The sequence below is a fragment of the Notothenia rossii genome (genome assembly GCF_949606895.1).
Source record: "Notothenia rossii genome assembly, chromosome: 4".
Classification (NCBI taxonomy): Eukaryota; Metazoa; Chordata; class Actinopteri; order Perciformes; family Nototheniidae; genus Notothenia; species Notothenia rossii.
Window position 1 is genome coordinate 85,997,453 of NC_136902.1, and position 26,410 is coordinate 86,023,862.

The 26,410-nt window shown below is 42.1% G+C and overlaps 2 protein-coding genes across 4 annotated transcripts; one reads left to right on the forward strand and one right to left on the reverse strand.

Annotated features, from left to right (window-relative positions):
• The first annotated feature begins 283 nt into the window (after nucleotides 1–283).
• On the forward strand, nucleotides 284–15,588 carry rps6kb1b (ribosomal protein S6 kinase b, polypeptide 1b). Of its 2 annotated transcripts, XM_079679278.1 has the most exons (15): nucleotides 284–367; nucleotides 1,863–1,906; nucleotides 1,999–2,119; nucleotides 2,918–2,986; nucleotides 9,282–9,429; nucleotides 10,173–10,230; nucleotides 10,838–10,938; nucleotides 11,034–11,124; nucleotides 11,289–11,379; nucleotides 11,479–11,586; nucleotides 11,675–11,737; nucleotides 11,830–11,907; nucleotides 12,610–12,717; nucleotides 13,804–13,916; nucleotides 14,866–15,588. In XM_079679278.1, exons 1-15 carry the CDS (start codon nucleotides 299–301, stop codon nucleotides 15,119–15,121), a joined length of 1,518 nt encoding a protein of 505 aa, XP_079535404.1. In that variant the 5' UTR covers nucleotides 284–298; the 3' UTR covers nucleotides 15,122–15,588. The 2 variants fall into 2 exon arrangements, with proteins under 2 accessions (XP_079535404.1, XP_079535403.1); XM_079679277.1 differs by lacking the exons at nucleotides 284–367; nucleotides 1,863–1,906; nucleotides 1,999–2,119 and adding an exon at nucleotides 2,509–2,695.
• Nucleotides 15,201–25,463, reverse strand: slc33a1 (solute carrier family 33 member 1). Of its 2 annotated transcripts, none has more exons than XM_079679265.1 (9): nucleotides 25,342–25,463; nucleotides 23,345–23,802; nucleotides 23,106–23,259; nucleotides 22,614–22,809; nucleotides 22,306–22,505; nucleotides 22,015–22,199; nucleotides 21,708–21,825; nucleotides 19,657–19,872; nucleotides 15,201–18,434 (listed from the first exon to the last, which is right to left on the reverse strand). In XM_079679265.1, the coding sequence occupies exons 2-9, from the start codon at nucleotides 23,758–23,760 to the stop codon at nucleotides 18,267–18,269; spliced, it is 1,653 nt and encodes a 550-aa protein (XP_079535391.1). In that variant the 5' UTR covers nucleotides 23,761–23,802; nucleotides 25,342–25,463; the 3' UTR covers nucleotides 15,201–18,266. The 2 variants fall into 2 exon arrangements, with proteins under 2 accessions (XP_079535391.1, XP_079535392.1); XM_079679266.1 differs by having other exon boundaries at nucleotides 25,190–25,408.
• Nucleotides 25,464–26,410: the final 947 nt, after the last annotated feature.

Sequence of the window (26,410 nt, forward strand, 5' to 3'; positions counted from 1 at the left end):
TGTTTTTTAAATAGCAGTGATTATTGCACACTGCAATTGGTTTTGTGCACAATATTGTAACAGTGTGTGCGTGTTACCACCATTTAAAAAAAAAAAAAAACTCCCACATAAAATATGAAACCTGTTCACCAGTTTCTCCCAGTCCTTCAAAATAAAAGCCCAGGTCACCGCCCCTCTCTTTGAGTGTCGCACTGCGCATGCTCAGTGTAGTAGCCGGTTATGGCGGCGGTGGGTGTTTGTCCATGAGGTGGGGGACGCCTGCAATTCTGTCACAGAGCGATCCGAGCGAAGCGCTGCCATGGCCGGAATGTTTGACATTGATCTGGACCAGCCGGAGGAAAATGTCTCCGACGATGAGGTTGAGGAGGTACTTTAATGGGGGATGTTGAGCGTGTCTGCGGGGACTTGTCACACAGAAACTCTTCACGCAGAGCAGCTAGCTAGCTGTAGCTGTTAGCATGTAGCTGTTAGCATGCTAGCCGGCCAGCCACCGCAGGCCTGCTCCTGCAGCCGGGGCTCGGGCCTTTTCAACCCGACAGCGATCATGACAGAGCTGTCACTTTTTTTCTGATTTTATATTACATGTAAGGTCAGCTAGTGGTGAAATGCATGTATTGTTCAGGCTATCCCGGGTCAGAAAGCGTTGCTGTCAAGTTGGAGTTGTGCAAACAGAGCCTTACTTGGCCAAAGGTGCTGCAGTGATAAATGTGGCTCAGTGTGCAACAGTTTATTTTGGCAAGGCTGCAACAGAGTGGGACTGTGTGGACTTAAAGCTGCTGTGTTTCTGTTCACATTCAGTGTGAAATCCAGCAACACAGCAGTACTGAAGACTCGGCTTTCAACTGGAAATAAGTCAAAAACAATTGATCTAAATTATATTTATGAATTATAGTGTAAATACTGCTTTATGCTATTATCATACAAGTACAGCAAACCCATCATCACTGGCTGTTATAGATTATAGACTTTGAATAGAAAACAGTTAACCCTCAACTGCACACACATACACACATATACACATGTACATTTCTTTATTCTTTAGGATAAAAAACGTTGACCTAATACACATACAGCACTGATTGGGCGACTATTACAACAGAGCAGCTCTTGTTTGTCAGATCAGTGTCTAAGATGAAACCTTTGTAAACGGGCAGACAGTATGAATGTTGTACCATAGAATATAATACAAGTTGGGAGGCAACTTTTAGATTATTTCCCTGATTTTAAATCTGAACATGAACTCCTCTTATAACCGATCAGTGGTCTGGCCTATGAAGTGGTATCTTCTTCACCTTCTCATGTCTTCTCTTGGTTGGTTGACCAAAACCCCCAAAATGCTCCCTTTAGAGTAAGAGTACAGTGTTAGGAAAAGCAGCAAATCCTAAAACAGGAGAAGCTGGAACATGAAGATTACCATTCAAATAGGCTTGCCGAGTCATTATCCTCATTATAGCTATTGATTTGTAAAGGATGACATGTATTATGAATGCTTTATTATCATAGTATTGAACTCACAATGTCTTTCAAACACAAGAAAGAAATGGAAAATGTCCTTGAGATCCAAAGCTCCTACAGAGTGGTCAAAATGTTTTACAGCAGTTAGCACTTATAAGAACATGTTTGTGTTTCAGCAGCATCACATACATGGCATTGTACAATAAAGTAGTAAATATACATGTTGAATTTACAAATGAACAATAACAAGATATAAAGCAAGGTATTATATTAACATAAGTATGTGACGGATGGAATATTAAATATTAGACTGAATATAGTGAAGAGAAAAACTGGAGCAGAGAATTATTATGAAACATAAAAGCTTAATGACTTGTGTTTATAATGTGTTTCCTATTTTCTTCCAGGTTGAAATCAGTGATATCATGGATCAGTGCACTGGATTTGAGTTGTGAGTACTCGAGTTAGCCTTCTGTGCTTGTGTTCACACATTATTTTTCTTTTTGACAAGAGCACAATGCATTAAATCCTGTGTCTGTGCAGCAACATGGACGACTGTGAGAAGATTGAGATATCGGAGGACAACGTGAACCAGGGGACGGAGAACATCCGACCGGAGTGCTTCGAGCTGCTGAGGGTCCTGGGGAAAGGCGGATATGGAAAGGTACATGCAGTACTCGAGAGGGGCAAGCCTTAAGATGGCACATGAGAAACTACAATTAAAGGTCCCATGTCATGGCCATTTCTACTGATCATAATTCCATTGTTGAGGTCTACTAAAATACATTTATATTGTGCAATTTTCCAAACTCACATTGGTTTCTCATACAGCATCTCTGTATAGTATGTGTATTCACTCTCTGTCCTAAACGGTTTGTTGGAGCTCCTGCCCCCCCCTCCCTGTGAGCCCAGTGGCCGTCTGCGAGACAGTGAAACCCAGCCTTGGCACACACACCCGCAGCCTGGCTGGGAGTTTGTGTGTGTGCCCAGGCTGAGTTCCGCGGTGTCTCGCTGTCTCGCCGACCCCACACCAGTGAGCCAGCTCTCAGTGTCCCGCTCCTAGCAGCAGCGAGCCTCGCAACGTCCCGCAGAGTGTGTATGAGGTAGTCTGCGGGTTGGTCCAAACGTAACGGCTCCGCGGACGTAACGTCACTATACCCGAAATACGTCACCATACCCAAGAAGTAAAAAATGGAAAAAGAGAAATGTCCAACGAGGCGTTTTGGGGCAGCATAGACAGGTCTGTTCTGTGTTAGAGCTTTACTCGCTACAGGGTGTACTTTGAGGGTTTGTGACTCTGCAGACCGTTTACATGCAGAAAAAGCTACATAACAAACAAGGGGACGGGTGATAACCGGAAAAGCATGACATGGGACCTTTAACACACACACCTCTACTGTTCCACACTTTGCCTTCTTCCCCTCTAATGATTGCTTTAAACATCACTTCCTCTTTTATGCAGGTTTTTCAAGTCCGAAAAGTCGTCGGAGCTGCATCGGGCAAAATATTTGCCATGAAAGTTTTAAAAAAGGTATTTTTTTCCGCTTAAATCACTTCTAATCACTTCCCAGTGTGTGTCCTGTCAAACGTAATTGCATGCTTGTTTTTCTACAAATAAACATTATGGTGCTTCTGTCTGCAAATATTGGCCGCCCTTGAATCCGGTGGAGGGGTTTAGATTTCACTGCTTGCTGGGCGGTTGCCACGTGCCGCGCTGCTGCAGCATTGGCACTTTAAACACTCTGCCTGATACTCACACTGCTGATGAATGACCCCGGTGACTCGCTGAACGCGTGCCAGATTTCAACAAGGCGTTTTTGAATTGCAACACTTTGATAAAGGCCTGTAGCTTCAGGGGCAGAGCTCATGAGAGGAAGAAGTCATTAAGACATAGGAGTAAATGCACTTTAATTATTATCCACAGAGGAACTCATCAGGGCTTTTCCAGGTTTCCTGCAGGTAGACAGTGACACATCAATGGTGTCTCAGACAGTGAAACAAAACACTCCAGCAGCTGAACATAAACCATGTTCAGCAATTAGAATAACATAGATTAGCTGTTACCTACAATCTGGCATTCATCCTCTTTTCTCTTTTCGAGATTTATGTATTTGTATGCATGCATGGTGCTTGTTCAATAAAGATATAATAATAATAATAATAAATACATGATCAAATTGGAGCAAAATGTGTCTAAGATCACCCACCAATCAAATGTTATAATAATAATGTACGTAAATAAGAAACAAGATACCTTTAGCTACAACACCAGGATGTAGGATGTAACATCTATTACTGCTGTGTTATTGCACCTCAAAATGAAAGAATACGCTAGCATATGAATTGTAACATTTATGCTGAGGTAAAATATATGTGCAGTCTTAATGAGCAAAACTAGCCTGTAATACACGTGTCATTATGGTTTTGAATGCACATTGAAACTACTAACTGAGAGAAACTGCTGAATGATATATCTCAATCTAATTTACTTTACTCCTAAATGAGAATTTGACTCCTTGCTCTGTGTGTGAGGTTGATACACATTTATACAACATAGCTTTGATGCGGCTTTCACACGAGCGCTTTTCCCTTTCTAGCTCCGAGCTAGAGCTTTTCTGGTTCAGCTCCGGTTTCCCTTTTCTGCTCCCGCTCTGTTCACACCGCCCAGAGACCGAGTGGTGCAGCCGCTGCTGCGTCATGACGTCACCGTTTACATCGCTGATTTGCTCCCCAACGGCGTTACGGTGCTCGCAACAACAACAATGGGGGACTGCGTCGGGTCGATGATCGTGTTGCTTTTAATCACACGAAGCCAGATTAAATTAAATAACGACTTCTCCAACCTTATGCTTTTCTCCAGAGTGCCGTGGTTCATTGTTTATTATTAATGTGTTTCAGCGGCATTTACCGACCGCTGCAGTGCTGGCTGCTCTTCCTCGGGAGTTTATTCTCCTGTTAGCTCACACTGCAGCGGCCGCTCTAAAGTATTCACTGTCCGACTGTCACACAAGCAGCTGATACATATCCCCAGTTCCCCTTAAGTGAATGTGTGTCAGTCTGAATTTACGCTGTTTGGCATCACAACGCTGTTATGAAAGTTTCTCTGGTATAAAATGGGTGATGTTAGCATAGCAACCGAAGCTAAACTGACTACTTGCTATCCTATCGTGGCATAAACCGTTTTCTACAGGCACATTTTACCGGCTTATTTTTATTATGATTCTAGTTGTGATAGTCGGACACGACAACCTGTGCGGCCCGTGTATTGATTCCATTACATGTTATTTGTTAGACGCTTTTATCCAAAGCAACTTACATACTCAATGCTGTGGACAATCCTCACAGGAGCAATTCGGGGTGAAGTGTCTGGCCCAGGGACACAACGACATGCTGAAAGCAGTGGGGTTTGAACCTGTGACCCTCTGATCCCCATACCAAGGCTCTATCCACTGCGCCACACGCCTCCCATGATTCCATCCGATAGCTGCTATAATACAAAACAAAACGTCTGCCTCTCTCCACAATGATCAATAGCAGTGAACGGATGGTCAAAGTAAGGTACAAATAAACAGAACCACACGAAGCCTGGTTAGTGTTGCCTGACTTTATAAAGTGTGTTTATAAGCACTACTGCTTGGCAGGCATGACGAGACTCTTCAGTCGACCCATGTTCAGGGGAGGTGGGTTTAGTTTCCTGCACGCCTCGACGTAAGAGAGACGTAAGCGACGCCGCCTCTTAGCTCCGAAGCTCTTGCCTCTAGACCGACAATTTTTTGGAGCTGGAAGTGAACCGGATTCCGGAGCTAAGAGGCGGCGCCGCTGTGGTGTGAACAGGAAAAAACTGTACTTTTCAGGCTCTAGCTCCGAGCCGGAGCTGAAAACGCCTTTGTGTGAAAGGGGCATGAGTGGCCCATAGTGAGTAAAGCAGTAATTGGATGACATTTAGTTACTTCTGACAATTTTTGATAGTCTACTAATTAAATAAAAGCCCAGTTTGAAAATGAGAAGGGGATTAGAATTCAGATTAGTCATCCGTAATTAACAAAGAAAGGAATTGATACAAAAATTCAAGGCTTCTTTGTCAACAAGCTTGTACTGCATCCTTAAAATCAAAGAGCTTCTCCCAGCCTCAGTTTGAGCTCCAGCTGTTGCTGACGCTCAGAGCTGAGACAACACGGTTTCTGATGGGCAGCTCTTCAGCTTTCTGACAGAAGTGGTTAGCAAACATAAACAGGAGGGTGGAGAGCTGTGTCCTGTACTACGAAGCAGGATTTTCGCTTAGCGAGGTAACTTTAGGGTTAACTCTGGGTTTCCGGTCCTACGACGCTGGTTCTCCTCTTACCGGGGTAGATCTCCATGGTAACTTATGCTGAACACCAAACCTGCTCCGGAGCAGTGAAAGCACCGCCTGCTGACCAATCAGAGCTCAGTGTGCGGAGTTTAAAGTTATCAACTCATATTGGGAATACAGTTTAAACTGCCGCTGCAGGAAAGAGGTCCGGCAAAAATCACTGAGTCATCACTGTGTCAACATGACAATTAATAGAATATCACCTCCCATCTTCAGAGCAATCTGACAATTATAACATTAGCGTTAAGAAAGCTTAATTAAATATCTGCCACAAATTAACATAATCAACCGGATCAAAGTAACATTATGTACAGACCGCGGCACTGTGAGTGCAGACGTTGATGTGTCCCATTATCGTTCACATCATATCAGATCATAATGTATCATATATTTCCTTATCTGACAGCTTCTTGAGCCGTATCTGGTCGTGCAACACTTACAGTGTTACATACTGTATGCAGAAGTATTATTTTAAGCAACACATTAAGTTGACAACATTCGAGTCACATGTAATTAAAGTCAGATCCACTCGTGTCTTAGACGGGGCAGTGATATCATAAACCTGTTAATGTACGCATTCAAACACTCTGTAGTTTTTTACCAGCTGTTCTGTATTCACCTTGCAGCTGCAGCTATGTTGCTTTTATCCTGGTTGATCTGTTTAAGTCAGGGATGGGCAACTTGGATGGTGGTGGGGGCCACATAATGTATGTACTGGCCACCAGGGGGCCGCAGATTCACTTGGAACACACACACACAAATTCCATGTATTGTATGTAATTATTAACAAATATACTAAGTCTGGCATCTTCATTGACATTTTACAATCTTTCAGGGAACATCCTATAATAAGCTCACTAAACAAATATCAGTTCACAGAAATGTTATTTAATTTGTACAAGTGGCATGTTTGTATTGAACAGGTTATTTAACAGTGGAATAAAACTATTTTAAACTATTGGAAAGCACGGAAAATGCGTGTGCATTAAGATGAACCATTAAGATGACATGAAGTCATGAACACTAACCCAGACATTAGTTGTCTAACTTGAACCTAAGGCACCTGTCAACCCGCACTCTGCTGTTCCTCAGCGCCGCTCCCCCTCCCTCCTGCTGAAATTATGAATGAAAAGCGTATAGTAATCATAGATAACACGGCAGGGTCAAATAAAGTCTTGGTTTTTAGAATATTAAACTTCAACTTTTAAGCATAATTACAAGCGGCAACTTAACGTCACAGCAGGAATAACAACAGCCGGTGTTTCTTGTGTGTTTCCCCGGGACACAAACACAAGACACAACGTGTCACAAATTATTTTTGCGGTATTTGGCTGCCGAACGAAATCATGTACGCAGCCCGAAACGTAAGTAGGAGTCTAGTGGACGGTATCAGTACTACAAGTTAAAACATTTAAAAAAAAAAAATTAATTACGTTGTTTCTAAATTAATCTGCGGCCCCCGGGCCGCCATTTTCCCATTCCTGGTTTAAGTCATGGATGTTTAAAGTTTAACTTCTTCATATTTGCCTAATATTATAGTTTACTTTTCATTCAGGAAGTATGACACTGCGCTGTCAGTACGCTTGTCTCTGTTTGTGATTGGTCAAATGTTGCTAACTCCGCCCCTTTCACGTGAACGTGGTAATAGCCGGACAGAGAAACCCTGGGTTGATTTACCGAGTTAGACCGCTTAGCGAGATCTCGTTTGTTAGGGTTAGTTAAGCCATAACTCAAACATATCCAGGGTCTGTTGAACTGGCTTTGTAGTACAGGGCACAGGAGACACTGATTGTGCTCAGTATATAGACATTATTATTCTCCAGAGAATTTGAAAGCTTAAGTGGGTAATAAATATGCACTGCGGTCATTGTCAGAGCTAAAGAACTAGAAGAAACAGTTAAAAAGATGCAATAGCCGCGTTCACGCCGCGTACTTTGCAGTCACTGACGTCACTTCGTCTTCTTCTGCTTTGGGTTTACTGGCAGGCTGCAAACAACTTCACGGCGTATACTGCCACCCGAAGTCCCGGCCTGAAGTCCCCGGAGTTAGGGACTGGCTTCAGTAGAAGCTGCTGGGACTCCCAGAGTCCCTACTGAAGCCTTCCGAGTAAATCGCCAGAACGCCGACACCTCCTCATCTCCACCGCTCCCAACGGAGAGTTATTCTCTCTCCGTTGGTGCGCAGGGCTAATGCTAATAATGCTAAGGCCACAAACACAATGGCGGCTTCACAAAACTTTTCAGAGTTTTACGGGGCGTGGTTTGCAATTCGCCCAGCCAATCAGAACTGGGGCAGTTTTTCCCCCCAGGATAGTACCACCTCTCTAGCAGGCACTAAAATTGGGGGTAAAAGTTCCCGGCACGAAGTACTCTTTTTGGATCTGAACGCAACATAAGGGGTACTAACAGAACTAAAGGGGGAAAGTACGGGGAAAAGTACTCCGGTGTGAACGCGGCTATTGTTTGCCTTATTTAATAAATTAAATTAAATCAGAATGAAATAAGAGATACAGTACTGTATCTCAGGGACATTGTTCAAGGGTTCATTCTCAGTTTCTCAGTCTACACAACACACACATGAGAGTGAAACTGAGAGCATTTCTTGGTTTAACTTTACATAACCCAAAGCGGATGTTTTCCTTAACGAGGCGCTTGGTGCCTGAAACGCCTCCATTGGACTCCTTTGATTACTTCCAGAACATAATCACATCACTATGTAATACTCGCGCTTCTTTTGGCTAGCGCTCCAACACATTGTACATGATAGGCTAAGGGGCGGGACATCTCTAAGCAGTTGACCAATCACAACAGAGCCGGCCAGCTAACCAATCAGAGCAGACTGGGCTCTGGTTTCAGACAGAGGGTGAAAAGAGGTGCTGCAGCACAGAGGCGGTATGAGACAAATAAAGAGCCTTTTGAACATTAAAGCATGGAGACATGTCACAGGAGAGACACTAAAGACTAATATGAACCTGAGAATGAGCCCCTTTAACCTACAAACTAGTTTTTGTGCACGAACACAAAGTACATTTTATTCTTAAATTAATCAAACGGCAACCATTTTGTTAGTCACCTAAATGGCAGCCTTTCAGATGTTTTGATATGTAGTTGCATCACTTTCTTTCTATTAGTCATGCAGGACAAACAAGGAAGTGACTAATAAGGCAGTGATACACAACCTGTTGACAGGAACATGTTGTTGTCTGGAGTTTTTCACATCTGTGTTTTCCATCTAAACATACCCAGTGTCTCAAGGAAGGCAAGCACACTTCAACACAAGGCAATTCAGAGTGCTTTACAGAAAAACATAAAAAGCATTAAGATATAATGCGACTGGAACACATTAAACATTTACATTTCAAAACAGTCATTAAGAAGCAAAGAGACTCGATAACAATAAAACAATCTAATATAGAATACCACAGGACTGGAGCCCCTCTCTCTGCCTCCTGACTGACGTGGATCTTTTCCTCCAGGCTATGATCGTTCGCAACGCCAAAGACACGGCCCACACCAAGGCAGAGAGGAACATCCTGGAGGAGGTGAAGCACCCCTTCATCGTGGATCTCATCTACGCCTTCCAGACGGGGGGGAAGCTGTACCTCATCCTGGAGTACCTGAGTGGTCAGTACCAGACATGCACATACACACCACGTGTCAGCAGTGACTGTGAGGGTCAGCTGCACACCCTGACCTTTACGGTACGTCCACACAGCAGCTTAAAAAAAATCTTCCAATGCTTCTCTGCCCATTGACTTTGAATGGGAGTGAGGTCACTTTGCCTCGCTTTTCGCTGAACTGCATTGTGGGGAAGCGAAGCGAAGATTTACAGGATTTACAGGATTTTCAGGATTCAAAAGTTGAGCAATGTTCAACTTTTGAAGCTGAGCTGGAAGCGTCAGCCAATCAAATCCCGTTTATGCAAATCTGACAGTACAAGCGCTAGCCATAGTAGCCAATCAAACCGCGTCCAAGCTGGGAGAGCCAGACCGCAGTTCATTTCCTCATATAATATCCATATCCAAACGAGAAATTACGGTCGCAAATCACCCGGTTTTTTACGACCAGAACTATTTACCGGGATACAAACCAGAGGAACCAGGCATGGAGGGAGGTGGCAGAGACAGTGGCAGTGACATATATATATATATATATACATTGCTCGCATAAAATCCCCGGGGTTTTTTGCTTTGTATGCCGGGGGCGGGAGATTCATGTGATTGGTTGTTGGTCGCGTTGCTCGCGAAAAATCCCCAAGCTCTCAGACACGCCCAGCTCCAAGATTTTCAAGATTTTTTCAAAGCTGCTGTGTGGACGTACCGTTAGAGAGGGCGTGTGTTTCATTAACAGTATAAAAATGTGTTCAGGAGGAGAACTGTTCATGCAGCTGGAGAGGGAGGGCATCTTCATGGAGGACACAGCCTGGTGAGTGTTGGTAGTTTAATATCAGACTATAACCATGTCATCATGAGAAATAATCATCTATTGTGTTTGGTGTATGTTAAAGAGGTCTTATTATGCCTTTTTCCACTGCCTGAAACGCCTCCATTGGACTCCTTCGTTTACTTCAGGATAATAGTGACATCACTTTGTAAAATGTGTGCTTCTATTGGCTATCGTTCCAACACATCATACGTGATAGGCTTAGGGGTGGTAGATCTCTAAGTGGTTGACCAATCACAACAGCCGGCCAGCTAACCAATCAGAGCAGACTGGGCTCTGGTTTCAGACAGAGGGTGAAACATGTGATAATATAAAATAAAATATAAATATAAAAAGTATAAGTGCTAAAGTAAAAGTGTTAAAATAAATATAAAATAAAAACTGAGTTTGGAAACAATAATTCGATTTTTTTTGTGGCTAAATATTACATTCACAAACAAATATTTTTTCAAAATGTCTCCTATATTTATTGAATTATTTAATATCATGATATATCGATATCAAACAGCTGAAACTCACTTAAAGATCTATTTATCATGTTTTTTTGATCAGCGATATCAAACGTGTTTTTCTTTGTCTCCCTCTGTAGCTTCTACCTGGCGGAGATCTCCATGGCGATGGGTCACCTGCACCAGAAGGGCATCATCTACAGAGACCTGAAGCCTGAGAACATCATGCTCAACAACCACGGTGTGTGAGAAAACAGATAATCCCACGTGTTCTTGTTTATTGGCCACAAATAATTTTGAATACTTGTATCTGATTGTGTTTGTTTTTTCTTCCAGGTCATGTCAAGCTGACCGACTTCGGGCTGTGTAAAGAGTCCATTCACGACGGCACAGTCACACACACGTTCTGCGGCACCATCGAATACATGTGAGCGGCGCTCTCTCATTTCCCCTCTCACATCCACGCTTTCAGGCACCTGCATACACATAATACTTCCTTGCTCACTTGAACACTTCCTTTCCTCTTATCATGCTCACTGTTGACTCATTCACATTCATTAATCAATAACAACTGCTCTGTGATCGCTGCAGGGCCCCGGAGATCCTGATGAGAAGCGGACACAACAGAGCGGTGGACTGGTGGAGCCTCGGCGCTCTGATGTACGACATGCTCACAGGAGCGGTCAGTGCATCTTCTACAACATTAACAGATGATTTCATCCCTCTCTGTCGTTATCTGGGAGTGTTGGGAGTAACCCCTTCCTCTCTCTTTCCCCTGCAGCCTCCCTTCACGGGGGAAAACCGGAAAAAGACCATCGACAAGATCCTGAAGTGTAAGCTCAGCCTCCCGCCCTACCTCACACAAGAAGCCAGAGATCTCCTGAAGCGGGTACTTCCTGTTTGTTTAACGCCTATCCTGAGTGTGTAGCTGTTGTTGTGTAAGCATTATTTTTGACCTTTGACTCGTGGTTGCACAGTTGTTGAAGAGAAACGCCTCATCGCGGCTGGGAGCGGGCGCAGGAGACGCCACAGAAGTGCAGGTAAAAACCCAGAGACCCTTAGAGATCTGTAGTTGTATTCATGGCAGCTCAGAATGTTTAATGCCCCTCTCTGTGTCTCTGCTGTCCCTCAGGCTCATCCCTTCTTCAGACACATTAACTGGGAGGATCTGCTGGCTCGGAAAGTGGAGCCACCCTTCAAACCTTTCCTGGTGAGTATCGGGTCACAAGGAATCCTGAATCGGACACTTCAGTATTACTGGTAGTTTGGCTGTGGGACATTCGAGAATGTTAGATGCAGAAATCAGATCTCTGTAAACTCTCCACTAAAGCTTCTTAAGTAGCTGGAGTTTTTTTTCTTGATGGGATTTAAATCCAGCCCAGATTCAACTACCTGTTTCAGAAGTTGAAACCAAGCATTCTCTTGTTTCCGACTGTCATGTTGTTAGTTGGAATATCTACTCATAACTAAAGTGTAGAAGTGTTTGTACGGGTGCAGGAAATACTTGAAATGTAATGTGACGTTTTCAAGGTTTGAAAAGTGATTGAAGACACATTTTGAAATGGGATGTTGCTTTTAATGTGTTCACCCTTTTTGAAGAATGATTTCTCAAACCTATTTTGGTTGGTTAAAGCACAATACCATCTTATATAATGTGAGGAAGAACTGAAGAACTCTATATGAGTGGTAAGGGCCTGCAAAAGCTTCCAATTATACTTCAAACTGAGCCTGAGTTTAACTTTGGAACAGGTGAAGGAAGCCTGTTTATGTGAAGTCCAATTTAAAGAGGCCCTTTTATGCTTTCGGGGGTTTCCCCTCTCCTGTAGTGTTACACAGGTAAATGGTCTGCAAAGTTTAAAATCCCATCCTCTTACCACACCTCCTCACCTGTGTTCCTCTTCTGTCCTTGCAGCAATCAGCTGAAGACGTGAGTCAGTTCGACTCCAAGTTCACCAGTCAGACTCCGGTGGACAGCCCGGACGACTCCACCCTCAGCGAGAGCGCAAACCAAGCCTTCCTGGTAATCCTCCGACTCCATTCCTCTTTGTTTGTCTCTGGATCCCAGTGAGAACGGTTTCTAACATTATACTAAATGTCAAACAAGACACCACAAGTGTGCACAGTAAACAGGTTGTTCTTTGAAAAGGCTTGTCGTTAGGCAGCGTCTTGCTCATAAGTTAATTGCTCTTGCTCATGTATTAGATTCTGGCCGGGCATCACAGAGCAGCATACATCATAAGAATTAAAAGCAGTCCTGTGGAGTTGATATCAGATCTTAAAGTCGATGCATGTCTTTCTGTGTGAGGTGTAACTAGTGCTGCGTACCGGTACGCCGAACCGGTACTGGACTTGTAAAAAGTTTCGGTTCAAGTCCGGTTAAAACCGGAACGTCGGGAACCGGTACTTACGTATATTCTCCTTTTTGTTCTAAACCATCTAAAACCTTCCATAGATCGAGAAGTTTGCGCTGAGAAAAGACGAAAAACATTGTTTTGGCTTCTGATATGGCGGCCATTAAAGAACTCACGAAGTCTCGCAAAATATCGCAACTGCTCGCGAGATCTGTGTGACGTCAAGGGAAGCTGGCTTAGACATAGTGGACACTGACAGCGTGGGACGCTGGTTGCCATATTTGGTAGTGTAGCTAAGCTAACTCCTTTGTATGTATGGTGATATAGTGTCTGCCGAAAGAGCAACACTTCACCCAGACAATGTCAATATGCTGTTGTTCTTGAACAAGAACACATAGACTTGTACTCTTGCATATTGAGTCTTGTATGTACATCACTATGTATGTAGTTGTGTTGTGTAGTTAGTAACACATGTAGACTTCTACAAAAGACATGGTGTAGACACAAGTTGGAAGGGGGCACAATAAACCTGACGAGTTTGAATTTGAGTTGATTATGAGTTTATTTTCAATTGATAATTAGCTAAAAATAAGTTCACTTTAGTTACTCACACAACTTGACACAAGTCCGGACTTATAAGTCCGGACCTGAACCTGAACCTCTGGACTTGAGTCCGGACCTGAACCTGAATGTGAGTCCAGGTACACAGCACTAGGTGTAACTGAGTGTGTCTCTGGTCTCTTTTCTTTCTGCAGGGCTTCACATACGTCGCTCCGTCAGTCCTGGATAACATCAAAGAAAGGTTTTCATTTGAGCCAAAAGTCCGCTCACCCCGACGGATCGTGGGCAGCCCGAGAACTCCTCTCAGGTACGTCTGTGTGTCTGCTGGAAAAAATGACTTCATTGGTAAACCCCATATCACCACAGGGGACATTTCCTCTTTTACATGTTTCATGGCATGTTAATAAATCCATGAACATTTCATTGTACATGTTGTCATGTCTTTATCGTGCAGACTAATAGATCAAATGCAGTTCTCCTTAAATCTCATTTGCTGAGTCTGGTTCTTAAATAAAAATAGTTTAGCAAACACATTACATTTAGCAATATCTCTTCAAGTGGCACTATGATGCTCATTTGAAGGTTCATATGTGTATTCAGTGTCTCTACTGTGTGATATGTCTCCAGGCTTTAATGTTCAAAAAGCTCTTCAGTCCTTCTAGTCCTTTTAAGTCCTTCAATCAGGGTGTCCCGGGGTTAAGGCTATTAAAAAGTATTAAACAGCATTTTCCAAGGTATTACATTTTGTATCTTGTTTTCAATAAGTATGTAAATGGTCCAAAGACGTTGTATTCTACAGTCTGCCTGAATGTAATCATTGCGTAGGTGTGTAGTGTGATTCTGTGTAGTTTATTTATGGCATCCCGTTGGGTTTGACGTCATCTGAACAGGACATTGCACGCTCACTGCTTGATAGCGCGCGATGGTCCGTTTACGCCGGTTGTTAAACAACATCGTTATGGGGAAATGCAAGTTAGCGTCCAAATGGTTGGAAGATAAGGAGGAAGGACAATCAATACTGTATATAGTCAATGTGAGGTAAAGTGTGTCGCCAAGGAAACCGGTTAAAACTCAAAGTGGCGATGAGGTCTTAAAATGTATGGGAAGGGTCTTAAAAAAGGTCTTAAAAGGTTTTACTTCAGGATTCCTGCATATACCCTGTACATACAGAAGAGAGGACTTGTGTGGGGTCTTCAATCTTTGACGTTGGCTCCATGTTGACCTCCAATGACCTCTGTCTCTCCTTTTCCTCTCAGCCCGGTGAAGTTCTCCGGGGAGGAGTGCTGGGCCCGAAACCCCATCCTCACCAGCAGGGGTCCGAGTGTCATGCAGTCCCCTCAGGACCAGGCCATGGAGCTGTCCACCCCGGAGCAGATGGACGTGACCTCCAACTCCGAGGCCTCGGCCCCCCTCCCCATCCGCCAGCCCACGGGGGTCCACCTGGGTCAGATGAAGCAGCAGGCCTACCCCGTGGTGGCAAAACGCCCCGACCATCTTCGTATGAACCTATGACCCGCCGCGCCTCTTTAGGAGAGTTTATTGGTGACTCTTTTTTTTTCTTCTTCTTTTGTTGATATTTTTTAAAGCAAAAAAACACATGGATGCTAGAGACAAATACAATCCAAATACACACACTCCATATACTGTCACAGTGGGGAGTGTGTGCGTGGGGCTGCAGCGACATCACCACGTCTCCACCTCGTCTCCTCACCCTCTGACCTGGACTCGTAGGACTGGAAACTCTTGAGGAAATAAATCAAAGTATGCAAGCAATTTCCTCCTAAGTCTTTACTAGACCACGTCCAAAGTGCTGAGTGCTATTTCAATGAATGCCGGTGAGGGATCTGCTTCCATCGGGAGACGTTGACACTTCTTATTCTTCTTGCTTCCTGGCTCTCAATAAAATGATATGATTTCTTAGGAAAAAAAAAAAAAGATCAAAGAATCATTATGAGCGGCGGACAAATAAAAGGTTCCGGTTGTTGACGAATATAGCTTTATGTCTTACCATGTTTTACAAAAAGGATGCATTAACAGTGCTATACATCAATCAGAGCCTAAATTAAACGTTTTATTCAGCGTTGGTGTTGTGGAGGATTTATTTGATGTGGGAATTCTTCAGTAATCTGCTACACTGTGGGATGTATCAGCAGAATAAAGTCCACCTGTTAACCCAAAGCTGATCTCGGTGCTGCTTCCCGAGACGATCATCGGACCCCCGAAGAGACGCATGGCTCCAGTTGATCTGGACGCCGAGCAGCAGTTATCGGGTTCAATGCTCCAAACACTCGGGGGTATAATACACAGCCTGTTCCATCAGCGTTCACTTGTTAAGGAGGGACATTTTGGAAATCCCAAAAAGCAAGTACAATTATAATAAAATGTAAAAAAATTCAGAATGGATCGTGTCCTTTTTTTTGTATGCAGAAACCTCACAAGTGGATTTTTATTTGTATACAAGAGTTTTTTTCATTGCATTCATCATCAGAGCATTAAAGATCGCTGCTGATAGCATATTTCAATGTCTCTATACGGTCACCCTGTTCAATGAATTTCTATTATATGATCGGGGATCTGAAAAGATGGGCAAATAAAAACATCTATAAAATCATAACGAGACAGCAAACATCTCATCAATTTAAGTGGGATGAGGTAAGTGAGAAATTAAAAGCAAATTGTATGCAGCTGAAATATTTATCACCACCTTTAAAGCCAATTCAGCAGATTAAAGTTACTGATCTGAAACATTGATATTATAAAAATGTCACACAGTCTATCTAAAATCATAGAACAAATGTAATGCCCAGTAATGGCAAAAAGGCTCTCATGAATAATAATGAAACATTGATGTGCTGGTACAAAAACAAATCAAATAACTTTAAAGGAAAGGCTTGCAGTCTGAAGTTAAATAAACAGATGACTTCTGTGCATTTCAGAGTAGTATCATGCCAAACATGTTTAAAAAAACATTTTCTACCGTCATAATCTAGAAAGGTTTGACCTTCAAAACGTCACAAAGTCGGCATGGTTAATCAGATACACAACGATGTAAAAGTTAAACGCATCCTTACACTGAGCCCTGATTGTGTCCTTACATTTTGTATTTAAATGCTGGGTTTAGAGAAATACTGTAACATTCACTTCTATGTACAGGCAAGACTTTAATGGCGTTTGCTTTCTCACGGAGGCTGCTGGTCTGAGGGATGAATTGTTTTTGGAGCAAGACATATCGATGTATTTATTTACACACTTCTCAGGCTGGGGTTAACGTCCCCTTCAGATGGGATGTGCCACAAGAAACGCTTGATCCAAACTGTTAAACGTTACAGTTGACTGAATTAGGACTAATCTGTAAATTGATAGTTAGTGTACAGCATATTCACATACAATCTGTCTCAAAATGAATGCATCTATAAAACTTGAAAATGCTGCGAAACCTAATCGGCTTAAAAAAACATTTAGAGACAAATATGTCTGTTTTTTTCTTACAACTTAAAAAAAAAAATGATAGTAAAAAAGTTTCAAGCTGCACTGTCAAATATTGCTCCAAGGATTTGAATTGGTCCTGTAATAGGGAAAGCTACGGAAGAGGATTAGGGCCACATGTGAAATTCTTTTTTGAGATCTGACCGAAAGTGAATGTTTTCTCAAGGTCTGAGATTAAAGTCCGAATTTTGAAGAAAAAAAAGTCAGAAAAAAAAAATCACATGTTGCGCAGAAAATTAATTTGATCAAAAAAAAAAATGTCTTAAACATTTCATATTTTGGACAGCTCATTTTGTATTCATGAGGAATGTGTGCTGAGCGTCCTTTCCTAAAGTATATAAAAATTAAAGAACGATAGCAGCTATGTTTTATGTAATCTACGACAGACTACAGTGTTACATGTTCATCAACTTCAAAAGGTAATATCCCCTGCCTTCATGAATCAACCGGCTTTGAAACAGTAAACAAGGCACACATCACTCCAGAGGAAAATATATATTTAAAATAATCCTAAAATAACAACGACATTGGTTTAGATCTGAGTCAAACAGCAATGATAGATAGTCTTCATTCTGGGTTTCAATTACTTGGATTTACCAGCATCAGATATTAGAGAAAGGATTTTAACACAAGTGCTTAGTTCATTCGAAGAAGTACATGTGTATGTTTCGCCGTCTGTTCCCTTTAGTATCGCTGTAATACAGATGAAATGCTGACTTGCCGGGAACAAGACTCTGAAGTGCTGGGTTTACTAATTTACTTTTTGTGGAGGGGCTCAAAATTATTTGTTTTGCTAACATTTCTAGCCACACACTGGCCATCCAAGCTAAAAGATAAAATCCAAGATAAAAACAAACCCAGAAATATATTTGAGCACACTCTTTGACTCAGATCTCGTTTGGTAAGGCTGTCTGAAGCAGCAAAGTAAAGTTTCAGGATACAAAATAAAACGTTTTAGCTAGCTCGTAGTTTCAGTTCTCCGGGATATCGTAATGATGAGAAGGACTTTTACGTCTTTCATCAGAGTTATGCAGGTCAAGGTGACACAGTTTGAGAGTGATTTGTGAACAGCTGGAGCAGGGAGTAAACAGGATGGACCGGAGTGAAACAACATGTCCATCGTTACGCTGAGCAACAAAGAAAGAGTCAGAAGTCCTGAGGAGGAGTGTCATCAGTGGCTGGATGTGCACCTCCACGCAGCGGGGCTCTGCTCCTGCAGCCGCCTCATCTTCTTCCCTAACCACACCCACCAGACGAGACCGATCACCACACACACCACCGACTCCACGTAGTAACCGTCCAGTGTAGTCACACAGGCGCCGCCCTCCTTAACGCACAGCTGGAAGGACAAACAGGGACAAAGGAGTCAATTAGTAAAGTCTAACTAAATACACCTGTATGTGTTCTGGTGTTTTTCATTCCTGCAACAAGGAGCATGCCGAGTGGGGACTGCTAGGTTGCTTCGAATTGTACATTTCTCTCAGGAAGGTTCCTAACTTAGTAAAAATGACCCGGATATCTCTAAGTGTCAGCCATGATAAGAGCTGTTTGAATTCTCTATCAGGGGTGTCAAACTCAAATACACAGTGGGCCAACATTTAAAAATTGGTACTAGTCGAGGGCCGGACTGGTTCAATGTTTATTGCAGAACGTATTGAAATGAACTTATTGCACATATTAAACCTGGAACTAACAAAGCTTAAATAATTGCCTATAAAAACAACATTAAACATTAAATAATCGGTTACATTCATTTCTTATGGCTCTATCTGCAGCTTTTCCGGAGTCATTTCTTATGATTACATTTTCCCACAGGCAAACAACAACTTCAACAAAACTATTTCCCTCAAAGAAAAACCAAACATGCCCTGTTGTCGTGAGAGAAAGCAGAAGGAAACATCCATTAAACTCAGCTTGCTGCTCTGTGATGCTAGTTCAAGCAGATACTTGGCATCTCATCTTTGGGCTCAGGCTCTGAGCTGAGGAGACCCTCAGGATGGAGTGAAGGTGTGTGTGCAATATACCGGCGGGCCAGATCTAATAGTAATTAGAAATGATCCTGCGGGCCGAAATGAAATCCACCAAGGGCCTGATACGCTGTACGGAGAATTGTAGTGTCCCTACAGGAGACTCAGTGACATCCTCCCGTCTCATCACAAAGAGAGTCCTGGGGAATTCTTCTTCACACCTTTTCTTAACCCTGCGATGTTTATCACTGAAGTAAGGAAGCTTCATTTTCCATCATTTGTTAGCAACCCTGTTGTTTCTGCCTCTCAGCCTAGGATGTATATTGTTTATATGCGTCTTTGTAATAAATCTTATGGGTTTGACAGCTTTAAAGCCGTCTTTCTGTGGTGTATTTGGGTCAGTGGAGGAATTGTGTAAGCCCCATAGGGCCGCTTAAGGGATTAAAGGGGGCCCTTCCAGGATCTTCATGCACGTGTTTCAGCAACGCAGCCCAACTGGGCAGATCTACTGGAGGGAAAAAGGCCAAGGAATACAGGTAACAACACCACTGCAGTTTGACCTCCCTCCCTCCCCCCTCCCCCTCTTTCACTCACCCCCGCCTCCTCCGGAGAGCCACAGCTCTGCCCCGTCGCCCCCTGACACTCCTTAGAGGTGAGGGGGTCCACCATCCACAGAGCCAAGGTGGAGGGCCAGTTCCCCCCCAGGTTGGTGACGGTGTTCAGCAGCGTCATGTAGGTCCCCCCGATGAGGGGGTCGCTCACTTTGGCATGGAAGGCCATGCAGGCCACGTACATGCTGTACAGCGTCACCTGGGGGGCAACATGGGAAACATCTGTTAAAGCTGATTTTCGGACTAACCATGGCAACACCTTTCAGCCTGACAGCTCAAATACAAGGGCCAGAAACAGAATATATATTTAGTCAATTACTCTATTACTAAATCCCTATCTCTGATGAATAGTTTTAATAATCCATTGAAAAGAAACATTTAAGAAAAAAAAGAAAAAGAAACATTTAAAACGTTTTTCTGTTACACAGTGACATGTTGTGGAAATTAAACAAACTAAAGTGTATAGAGATAGTGCAAATCATGTTTTTTACCTTTTTTAACTTGAAATATGAGACATGACATCCAAGCTCGCAATGACGATGCACAAATGTGGATTAAATAACATTATATGTAATTTGTTAATCCCCAAATCGGGAAGAAAGAGGTCATAGCAGCATATTTACAGGCATAACACAGGAGTTACAAATATAATACAATTAAATACAATTGGTTAAAATGAAATAAAAACATAATATCTTATATTTTTTTGCACGTGTCTTTCATATTTAATCATGAACTATGAACAAAAGAATAGGATTTGAAAGTAAAAAAAAAGACCTGGCTGAAAAACAAGAATTGAAACCGAGAACAAAAACCTAGTTTTGAATCCAACTGTTCAGATTTGTCTAACCAACCATGAAAATAAACGTTCTCATTGAAATCATTAACATATAGAAATGAATAAGAACGCTTAACTATTGGTTGATCTGGTTGCACACAGGATGCAGGTAAAGGACTTAAATATATTTGGTTTGAATGGATCTTTTTTCCAACAAACAATGCAGTTGTCAAAGTTAAGTTTGTTTGCATCAAAAGTAATAAACAAGATTTGCTTGTTCTCATCAGCTCTCAAACTGTGTGTTCACTGAAGCAAACCAAACAGGCCATACTGACACCTTTTACAAGGGCCACTGTCGATCAGATTTGGGGAATGGTGTCTATTTGCTATGCAGCCCTGCACAAAACGAACACCTGGTCCCCCTAATATAATGTTAAGTAGAAATGTGCAGAGGGTCCTGAGGCCTTTTTTAGAAGCAAACTGTCAATGTCTTATAGTGCATTTCCACTACAGCGCGGAGCGCAGTTTTTGGTTGCGTTTCCACTAGGGGTAGTTCCGGCTAGCGGGTACTTTTTCAGTTTTCTGGCTCTCCAAAATCGAGGTTCTTTCCAGGCCAACAACCGGGCTGAGTATGCTAAACTAGTGAGAGAATCGCTGGCAACTACAACAAGATGAACATATTTGACCGTGATTTAATTGTAACACGTTTCAAAATGATGCCGAAGTAAAAACATACTGATACCGGTTAGTAAAAACCATGAATTAATGCTTTGACAAGTCTGAATGGAGATCGGCTAAGCTAACGCAGTATATGCTCCGACCGTCCACACTCACAGCAACGGCCTACAGACATAAATAAACCATTGACTGTATTCACCATGACACAGACAGTCTGTGGTTTGGACTTGTTTAACTTCTGTCTAGTTTCTGAACAGACATGAGGAGCTGTGAGCTCTGAGGGCTAACAGCTAACGGCTGATGTTGGTTTTGTGTTACGCATTGAAGATGACGTCACGGCTCCGCCTACACTGCGTTACTATAGTTACTACCCCAGTTCCTAAACTGTAATGGAAACGCAGCATAAAGTGAGCCTGGCCTACCAAGGCCTAACTATACCGTACTAAGCCATGCTAGGCCCTGCAGTGGAAATGCGCCATTAGTGTTGCTGACAATCCTAGAATAGTGACCCAAACACTAAGCCATCATTTGAAAAAGGAAGAAAAACAACATATTCAAAAAGCAACAGAAAAACAAACCTGATGCAATGCGTAGCTAATCAGCACTATGCCGTAGTAGTAAACAGGGAACCCCCCATCTTGTTTTAAACTGGGGGTCAACCACACCAGCAGAGCGTACCCCAGTCCTATGAGCAACCTGCAAGCACAAAACTATACGATATGACACGATAATACTTTATGTCAGAGCAAGTCTGAAATGTGCATCACAGCAGATCCATCTGCAACATAATCAAGAAAAAGTACTAAGAGAAGATACAAGGAAACAAACAGCAGCACTCTGTTATTTGTTATTTTATTTAATGCTAGTGCATGGGTGTGTGTGTACCTAAAAGGAAAGGCCTTGTAGAAGACATCCAGGGGTCGGGGCCCCGCGGTGTATTTACTGATGATCACAGGGAGCAGGATCTGCAGAGGCACCATGGGCACTGCCAGCAGGGCCAGCTGCTCCTTAGGGACTCCAGCCTCCACCAGCTTCAGACCTGTGACTGCATCCGCTGCAGAGAAACCTATCTGAAACACAGAGAAATCTGTTAATCACAACATATGTTCACGGTAAGAACAGGCAACACTCTCAAAGTCATATTTCAAAAAGATAAACCAAGTGATGGTGAAGTACTTTGGCAGTGAGAAGCAAGGCACAGAAGGTGAAGACGGTGGGCATCTTGATGATGTTGAACAGCAGCTTGTAGGTTGCCATGACGCCCTGTGTCTCCTCTTGGACTTTCTTCTTCCCTTTGCCCTGCTCGTTTTCCTTTTTCATGATGGCTACCAACGTCGTGGAAACCAGGAACACTATCCCCCAGAAAAACAAGAAGTCTGCACAGAAGAAAGACAGCATTAGAGACTTCATTCAACTCAAATCCCAATGCAAGGGTCAAAAAGTGAATATGTTTCTGGTAAGTTTATGTCAGGGATATGTGATACCTGACAGGGTCACGATGCCTGTGTCCTGGGGCTGTGTTCTGAGGTATTTGTTGCAGAAGTCTGCAGACTCCAGAGCCAGAAAGAGCACATTCCCTAAGAAGTATCCAGCTGTCTGGCCCACAGAGTTGCATGTCGAAGCATAGCCCACATTCTCCCGGGACAACATAGTTAGGGCCCAGCCGTCCACAGCGATGTCCTGAGAGGCCGAGACGATACAGCAAATGGAGGCAAGATTCAAGGCTTTTATTGTCATGTGTACATCGCTACAGTGTAGTTATGACAATGAAAGTTGTAAATAAAATTGAATATAATAGAAAGTGCAGAGTAGTCTATATACAAGTAATTGGAATGTTGATATATATATAAGTTGCAAACAGATGAATGTTATGGATGTTCTTTCAAAAGTTCAGGTGTTTAACAGTCAAAGAGAAACCATCAACTTGAATGTATTTATCCTCCAGCATGTAGGATCATGTCACAGTGATTTCCTACCTGTGTGGCTGCCAGGAAGGCAAGCATGAAGAAGACAGCTGTGAGCGTTACCACTTTTGGTCCTCCCTCACTCTGCAGCAGGGAATTGACCGTCACAGAGAGGTAGAGCATGAAGAGGCCCAGCAGGTACTGTGTTGGAACCAGCCATGACTTTCTGCAGAAAAAACATACGCGATGTACGAAAGAGGGGCGGCAAATCCACACAGATGAAAACAGCAGCATGAACACGTCATTCTTACCTTCTACCAAACCTGCTGAAGTAGAGCGCGTCCACCAGCGGCGCCCAGAGGAGCTTGAGACTAAATGGCCAGAAGACAAAGCTGAAGAAGGCCTGGTCCTTGTAGCTGACGCTCTTACTCTGTAAAATCAGAGGGATGCTCCCCGCCAGGCCCAGAGGAATCCCCTGCAGCACGTACAGGAACAGAAGGAGCAAAACGTTCCCCAACTCTCCACGGACCCCAGCAGGCCGGACCCTGTGCCTCCTGTCCTCAGAGTCAGACCCTCTGATGAGACCCTCCGCTTCCTCCTCTAACTCCGGATCAGGAGAGCTCATCTCTACCCTGTCCATGTCCGTCATGCTGTCAGAGGAGAGGGCGACCCCCGCCACCTTCCTCTGGCGCCCGTTCTTGTGTGTCATAAAATCAGAGTTCTCCATCTTGGAGCAGTGGGCATCAAACCCGCTGTGCCCTCAGGAAATCTGCAGAATAAAGATCATTATAATAATACCAATAATAAAAAAAATGCTTTCCCGGTGCTCAAAGTTGCTTTAAATAATATAGAAATACAATAATATAGAAATAATATAATAAAAAATGTTTTCATAGAATATCATACTTTTTTTTTTTTAAATAGATGAAAATAAGATACTCAAACATCTAAACTGAACGATATTTCACTACACGTTTTTAAAGCTACCATAAATCAACCTTTGAATCTCGTTTTTTTTGCACTGTCATCATGACAAAACCACAGAACCTCCCAGACAGACAAGCAAAGATACAAAGACGAAAACAATATGCAATACCGTATTGAATACACAGGTTTGTCTAATGACAGCAAACAGCAAACTGGATAAGTGGAAACATGCATTGAGCTACATTGAGTGCTTGACTACATATAAATAATTGCAAGAAAACTTGAGTTTTGGTGAAAACTTGAGTTTTGGTGAAAATTGAGTTTCTGGAATGAAGACCAGCAGACTAATATATTATATACTGCTTAGCACAGTGCACATGGCAAGAGGAAAGGGCAAATACAGAGAATAATTAATTATTTAGTGATTATTCGGGTGAAAGGTGACTCTTCCAAGGACTCACAAAAGATCCAGGATATTCTCAATTAAAAGAAAATGCTCATTACAGCTATAGCTTTGTATTTATGAGCTTAATAATTCAGTTTTTTTTTGTTTGTATGAACTCTCCCACGTAAAGATGTTTTCTTTATTACTTAGTTATTACTAAGCTATGTAAATCCCTACCAAAGGTTATAAGAGATGCAGGCTTTGTGAACATATTTAAATGAAAATTGACTTTTGTTAAATGAACTAACTGTCTCTTCCTTCTTATCATTCTTACACTAACCTTTTGTTTCAGTATTTTGTTGTTGTGTTTAATGGGTTTCTGTTATTCCTTTAATTGCTTGGTCTTAAATAGCAGTACTTGCATTTTTCTGGTGTGTTTTAATTGATTTGATTTTCAGCAAGTTGAACAGCACTCAATGTATACTAGGTACTATTTAAGTACAATTTATATTATTATAGTACAAGTGAACTAGACAAACTGTCTGACCACATTGTGTAATAAGTCCTAATGTAATGTTTCCACATGAATTGCTTGGCTCGCTGACACCATAAAGAGAAATTAAATTAAGAATAATTATGTAAATCATTTAATGGTTAACGCCTGTTAAATCCGCAGGTGTAACGGTATAGAACACAACTAAATGACAACATGCAATTAAATTAGGAAACAATACAACACATATTCTCCATTAGATTAATTACAGCAAATATGAAGGCATAGAAAGGACATGCAAGCAGATAGAAAAATTAATTTAAACAAGATTGCTGATGATTTCATGCATACCTGGTGATAACAGCATGCTAAATCACCCATACTGAACACAAGCGGCTGGATTACAGGTGAAATCAACCGGAAGTGGATTTTATTCGTTAAATATTCTTTCGCAAACAGGATGACAAATTAATAACGGTGATAAAACCCAAGGAAAATACTACCGTTTGACTTTGAACAGTTTACATCGGCGAATATCAACACCGAGGAACCAGGAAACGAGGCGCGTGCAACAACTAACTGCGTCCGGCACCTACAGCTGACGTGTCAGAGCGCGCGAGAAGTGAGTTCCGGTTCTGTGCTGATACTCTGTAAAGGGGAGAAGATCATTGTATTGAGTAAAGCACAAATATTGTAAAGTATTGTTAAATATTGTTCCAACGTGAAGAAGTGAATGGAGTTGCATGGTGACAGTAAATGGGTTCAAGTTGTAGAGAATTATTTTCTTTATTGATTTATGTATTCATCCATTCATTGATACATATGTTTCTATTATTTATGCTACTTTCATAATAAGATCAAAATCAAGAATAAATAGAAATCAGAATACTCTATTTGTTCAGTAGTTGATTGGGTTTTGTGACAGTTTCTACATAATAAAATAAATATAAAATAGAATACATATAATAATAAATGGAATACAAATATCCGAAGTGGGAACTGAGGGAAAAAAACGTTTTCCATTCTTCTTTATTTTTTATTTCCTACCTATTTAGGGTTAAAAAAAACATCTTGCAATTTAGACTTTTTAAATTTTATTTTATTTTTAAATGTTACAGTATGTCCACTGTAGAGGACGTCGGGACCATTTTAGTTTGAAAAGACAGCCAAGATTAGCAGTTAGACTATGTAACGTATTATGGTTATAGAGTGATATTAATACAAGAATACATTCAGTTTTATTTCAAACATAAATAAGTAATTGATCTGAACATTGCTGTTTATTTGGTCACTAAAAAACTAGTTTGGTTTTTGGTGAATCTTTCCAGATCTTCAAAGACTTTGTAGTCAATGTAGTGGGAAAAGTACCTCATTGACTCCAGTCGGCACGGGCTGTAGTCATCTTGACTAGTTTTATGGATGTGGTCTCCATGGAAACAAACTTGGCATTCCTGAGGCAATTCTCATTTTTCATGGCTCCACTTAAAATAAAAACAACAATAAGACATACGTGCTACTCTTGGCCCACAGAGGGACATGTCTTTCCAGCTCGTCCCTATCCGTCTCTATGTC

Coding starts and splice junctions, on each gene's coding strand:
- slc33a1 (XM_079679265.1), bottom strand. CDS start 23,760: ATGGAGAACTCTGATTTTATGACACACAAGAACGGGCGCCAGAGGAAG. Junction 23,260..23,344: donor TTCAGCAGGTTTGGTAGAAG/GTAAGAATGACG, acceptor TTTTTTCTGCAG/AAAGTCATGGCTGGTTCCAA. Junction 22,506..22,613: donor AGGCATCGTGACCCTGTCAG/GTATCACATATC, acceptor TCTTCTGTGCAG/ACTTCTTGTTTTTCTGGGGG.
- rps6kb1b (XM_079679278.1), top strand. CDS start 299: ATGGCCGGAATGTTTGACATTGATCTGGACCAGCCGGAGGAAAATGTC. Junction 2,987..9,281: donor CCATGAAAGTTTTAAAAAAG/GTATTTTTTTCC, acceptor CTTTTCCTCCAG/GCTATGATCGTTCGCAACGC. Junction 11,738..11,829: donor GAGACGCCACAGAAGTGCAG/GTAAAAACCCAG, acceptor GCTGTCCCTCAG/GCTCATCCCTTCTTCAGACA.